This window comes from Belonocnema kinseyi, chromosome 10, assembly GCF_010883055.1.
Source record: "Belonocnema kinseyi isolate 2016_QV_RU_SX_M_011 chromosome 10, B_treatae_v1, whole genome shotgun sequence".
NCBI classification, from domain to species: domain Eukaryota; kingdom Metazoa; phylum Arthropoda; class Insecta; order Hymenoptera; family Cynipidae; genus Belonocnema; species Belonocnema kinseyi.
The window spans coordinates 40,625,181-40,631,180 of NC_046666.1; the positions used below are offsets into that span (position 1 = coordinate 40,625,181).

Genomic DNA, 6,000 nt, shown 5'->3' on the forward strand with positions numbered 1-6,000 from the left:
AATTTTAATAAATAATTTAATTTTCAACTTAATAGTAGAATTTCTTACTCAAATAGTTTGATTTTTAAATATAAAAAGTGAATTTTTTTTCAAACACAGGTACGTTTTTAACAGCAACAAAAATAAATTTTGAACTTAGTTGGTGAATTTTCAATCAAAAAATAAACTTTTTGACAAATTAGTTCGATTTTTAACTAAATTATTAAATTTTCGAGTAAAGCAGGTGAATTTTGAATAAAAAATAAATGATAGTGTAACCAAAAAATATTTTTATTTTAAATGAAGAAATGTTAAATTCATCTGAAAATGGCGAATTTGCAACAAAACAGTTGAACCTTCAACCAGAAAATTTGCATTTTTAATAAAAAAGTAAAATTTTGAAAAAAGTTAATTTTCAATCAAAAATATAATAAATTAAATTTCTGAAGAAACCATCTTGATTTTGGAAAGCAGACTAAAAAACTTGGAAGCAAATAAAAATAACTAGAAAACTACTTGATAAACACAAGACGATACTGTTAGATGAAACTTATTATTTTATATTGACGAGATACTCATATTATATAAAGTTTTTAATAACAAATGAAATCTCCTTTTCCGAAGAAATCCTCTTTTTATCTAAAATTGAACTATTAAACCGCTGTGATCCCTAAAATTAAAGTTACTATAAAAATAATTTTTTTTATCGAATGTTTACCTGATTTGGTTTCGAATTCGTTTGTGGTTGAGGTGATTGTGGTGATTTTTGGTTTGCCATAGGTGGGTGAGATAGCACTGCTGGCCCATCCATCCTTAAAATATAAAAAAATTATGAAAAATTAATTACAATTAGTTTAATCTATTAGAAATAAGAACTAAAATTTTCTTTTAAAGTACATCATTTCAGAACAATTTTAAAGGAAATATTTCGAAAGAATTACAATATTGGATATTTTTCTTTATCAAATAAAAGAACAATCAAAATGGGTAAACAAATAGTTGATGATTTAGAATGTCGAACTGAAAGCGTTAAAAATAAAAATAAAATATATTGAACAATTTTGAATTAGAAACCTAAAAAATCAAATAATTATGAATTAGGTAAAGTATTTCAATTAAAGTATTTCAAGTTGAAAAATTATAAATCAGGAGGTCTCAAAATTGAAAATCTTGAGAATAAAATTATTGAAATTATTTAGAAAGGATTTAGAGTTAGAATTGTATTTGTTATAAATTGAACAATTTCAGATTAGAATTTTGAAAAGCGGATTATTTCAAACTCAAGGGAGTTCGGATTTTATTATTTCTATTTATAAACTTTCAGAATTAATTAATTTAATATCAAAAACTTTAGAATTTAAATAATATTTAATTAGATGGGATTTAAATTTTACAAATTTCAAGTTAAAACTCAATTCCATGTTTCAAATTCGAAGTTAATAAAATTGTTTAATTGTTATTACATCAAAAATTATCATTTAACATTAAAATTAATCAGACAATTTTAATAAGATTCAAAATTTTTTAAACATATTTATTTTTAAACCGTTTTTTTAGCTTTCAGTCAAGTTCGTATTTATTAAAGTTTCAAGTTTCTGGTGTATACATTTTTTGTATTTACTATTTCTTATTTAAAATCACTTTTTATTTCTAACGTTTTTGTAGAATAATCCAATTGTAAAGGTTTACTGTTGAGAATGTTTCCATTTTGAACCATGAAAATATAGGTGAATTTAAATTTCAATTCAAAATCATTTCATGTATTTTTCTTAAATTTAAATGCTTTTAATTCAAAATTACCAAGAAGAAATTGTCAAGCCAGGTGCTGGACAGCTAACCTCACAGTCCCTTTAATCCGCACTCTAATTATTATTCATTATTCTCTAATTACATTTTCCTTAAAAAATTACTATCTCGAGAAGTTTTCACTTGTTTTGTGTGCATTGGTACCGAGTTTGCTGGACGGCAATTGAAAATGTGATTAAATCGTTAGCAGCAGCATTGGCACACCGTGGAACGAGAATTTGTTCCAGTAGTTCCTTAATTATATCCGGATTGGGCGGTGATTAAGTAAATTCTCCGGGACTCGATAAAGTGAGATTAAACTCTTGAGTCAAAGCGCTACCTCCCAGAATTTTGCCGTTTTAGAGCATGCAATTAAACAGCTTTCTTTTCCAACGGCCGAGTTTACTCCCTCTCGCTTTATTTCCTCGGTAACTAATCGCTCTTGGATGTAGCTTGAATTAATCCAAGCACCTGATCCCTAACAATTATTTTTGAAAATGAAATATAATCAGAAAATTTTAAATCATATTTTTTCTGAATGAGCTGATAATTTTAAAGAGTTAATTTCAATTAGGAACATTTTATTTTTTATTTTTGCAAGAGAAACAGTATTTTGTGTGATCGATAAATTGAAGTTTTAAATACGAAATTCTAAAACAGTTTTATTTTCGAGAACTTGAAGCTGAAGTTTTTTTACGTTAAGCGCTTAAATTCGAAAATAATTTGTTCGAAATTTCTTAATTTTTCGAGATTTTCAATTTCACAATGTTGTAGTTAGAATTTTAAGTATTAAAAATGACAGAAAAATTTCACTATTAAATCATTAAAAATTACAAAATTTCATTTCAAAATCCATGATTGTCGGGCTTAAGTTTTATTATTTTAGATTTAAATACTTTAAATTTGTTGTTTTTAAATCTAAGTGTACACAATTGTGTGGCTTTTAAATTCTTAAAATCGTAGAATATCAAATTGAGACTTGATAATGCCACGTCTCTGTATGTTTATTTTCTATCGTTAAAATACAAACAATTTAAAAATCCATTATTAACCAAATTTTTGTATATTAGGTTTTAAAAAATTTGGAAACCATAATTAAAATTTTTGAATTGAAAGGATTTAACATTTTAAAAAAATGAATAAATTGTACGATTTTGGATTGAAAATGTTTTAAATCAAACAATTCAAATCATGCAAAATTCTGAAATAAGTAAAATATACAAATTTAAGTCTAAGGGATTTAAAATTAATCAGTTTTTATCTAAACTCCAGGGACAAAATTAAAACAATAACAAATTAAGAAAATAATTAATCAAATTTAAGCTTTAAAAATAAAAAGATTCTAGAATCAGGAATTAAAGATTCAACTGTTTTATTTGAAACCTTTCAAAAAACTGAAAATTTTTAATAAAGAAAAATTCGAATTGAAAGGCTTAAAAACACTTTCCAAAAAACGTTCTAATTTTGATTGTAAAAGTATATATTCTAATAAGAAATTAAATAGTGCATCGTTTTACTCTGGATAAAAACTAGTGGCTTTTGCCTTCTTCAAAATTAAGCCAAAAAGTCAGATTTTTAGAGCACTAATTTTTTCGTATTTTTTAATTCAAACTCGTCATAATTCTGCTTATTTTTAGAATTTTTGGACGAAATTTACAGGAAATATATTTTATAATGTTCTGCGATTGGTAGAGTTAACAACCTAAGCAAATAAAAAAACTATTGTCTGAGATATTGCATAAAACATATACATCATAAATCATTTATAAATCATATCATATAATCATATCATAAATCATATGTACAAATCATATCATATAATCATATCATAAATCATATGTATAAATCATATCATATTTTTATGTAATATATCAGATAAAAATTTATAACTTTTGTTTAAACAAAATTGTTTATATATTGTAAACTCTACTAACCGTAGTAAATCATGAAGCGTACTTTTTGTAATTTTTATCAAATCTTTTTGAAAATCGGCTGAATTACGGTGCATTGAAGTCAAAAAATAAAAAAAATTGTTTTCTTGAAAACAGATGGGCAATTAAATTTCCTAAGAACATATACTTTCAAAATTAAGATTCGAAACTTGCTTACAAATTTCTGGGGATCAAAATCGTTTATCCGAAAAAATTTATAGGCTGTTCCAGAATCAAGCAACTCATTTGAGTCTCCGGGTCTCAATAAATTTTACAATTCACAAAACCATTTTGTTTAAATTGTCATAACTCGGACGGATATTATTAAAACTGTTTGAAATTTGGTACACGTACAAAGTATACTCCAGGGATGCTTGAAAATCAATAAAGAATTGAAAATGGCCTTTTGTTTAATAATATTAAATTGCAAATTAAGGCTGGTCGTTAAACACGTATTATTTTATAAAGTACATATTTCCGTCAATTTTTGATAAATATATCGTAAACTTTCTGTGAATTAACTTTTAACTATAAAGAACAAATTTCTCGCTTGAAAATGTTTCAAATCTGAAGTTCTCTTGATACTTTTTGTCAGCGAAACTAGAGAAATGTGGTTCCAGACTGGCCTTAATTTACAATAGAATATTATTAAACAAAACGTAATTTTAAACTTTTTTTATTGTTTAACAGGCATTCCTAGAGTATACTTTCTATTTGCACTACATTTTAAATTGTTTTAATAATATATGGCCAAGTTATGACGATAAATGTTTTCATCACTTATTGATTTTTTGAATTTTTTTTAGTTTATAGTTATTATTATTGAAACTAATCATCAGACAAAATTAATGTAAGAAGAAGAATTTCTTTTTTTATTACTCCATATAACTATATATTGGCAAAAAATTAATTTTCACAACTTGAAAATTTGCCAGGGAATTTGTATTATCATCGGAGATGTTCAGATATCTTGCACCAACCATGAAAATGAAAATGAACACTAACGATCTAAGTTAACTCGTAAAATAACAGAAATTCTTTAACGTTTTTTCAGACTAGACGGAGCTTTGAATTACATTTTTTTCTAATTAAAATTTTTTCTAAAAAAGATTTAATTCGCTCCGTCGGGAATCGAACCACATGTCTACCGATTGCCGGTCTGGTATTTTTACCACTAAGCTACTACAGAGATCGAAAGAAGCATCCTTTCCCAGAAACATTCGCAGTCTTTTGCAATCTGTTACCATTTTAGAGCCTGAGGTTAATTTTTTCCAAAATTCCTAAGCCGATTTTGACTCGGGCAAAATAATACCCTCTTTCCAATTTCCCTAATTTTTGAACACCTCTAAATAGAAAAGCGTCAAAATTAAAAAAAAATCTTGTTGCTTTACTAAAAAAATATTAAAATTTGAAAACCCATTATTTTTTGTCATGCAAACCTCAAGTCACGATTGTCTCGTTACACTAATTGTAAGCAGCGAGTAATTAATGCGGTTTGGTTTGGATCGAGTCTACCCGTCCGCCGGCCGATGGTCAAGGGACTGAGTCCTTGGCACGAGGGGGTTAGTACCATGCTGGGCATTGCATTGTTTCACGGTAGATGAGAATTTAATTTGCACGAGATTGAGGGATGCTGGGAACAGGGGTTGTCGAGGGGAAAATGGGGTGAAAGGGAGGAAGGGGAGGGTGGAGTTGAAAATGGCAGCAACGTAGGTCGAGTGGAGTGGGGGTGGACAGGATGGGTGCTGGCTTGTTTAAGTGTGGGTGGGGGTGTCAAATTGAATTACCCCCCATTTACGGCCTCCAGGGACATTTGCTGGAGCTCTGCCACTGTCAGAGCACACCTATTTCCTATTTCTAGGTAGTGTACATCTGTGTGCTTCCAAACTGTGTGGAGATACGCACGCGTACCCTGAACACCTTCACAAGGAGGGGTTTTCAATTAAAATCAACACTGGAAACAGATTCAACCCCTCTTCTCTTTATTTCCATGTCTCCACTCTTTTATTACTCTTTATATTCCTCTCCGTTCTTTGTTCATTCTGAATTTCCTTTCTTTACCTATTCGTTTTTCTCTTTGGTTTTCTTTACTCTTTCTACTTTTGCTTTTCTTTTCTTTCCCTTTTTCACTTGTCACATTTTTTTTCTTTATATTTTTGTATACCTTTGTTTTGTGTTATCTTTTATTTCAGTTTTTTCTTCACTCCCTTTCCTTCATGCATCTTTTTCATTTTTTTTAAGTTACATTCTTCTCATACAGTCTCATACATATAAACTTCTATTTTATATTTTCTCTTCTATCCTT

At 27.8% G+C, this 6,000-nt stretch overlaps 1 protein-coding gene across 1 annotated transcript in view; it reads right to left on the reverse strand.

Moving 5' to 3' along the window:
- LOC117182174 (SKI family transcriptional corepressor 2) overlaps positions 1-6,000 on the reverse strand; it is a 102,101-nt gene that overhangs the window by 70,734 nt on the left and 25,367 nt on the right. The window contains exon 2 of the mRNA XM_033375224.1: positions 698-791. Coding sequence (XP_033231115.1) covers positions 698-790 — 93 coding nt within the window. The 5' untranslated portion in view covers position 791. The remainder of the gene's footprint in view (positions 1-697; positions 792-6,000) is intronic.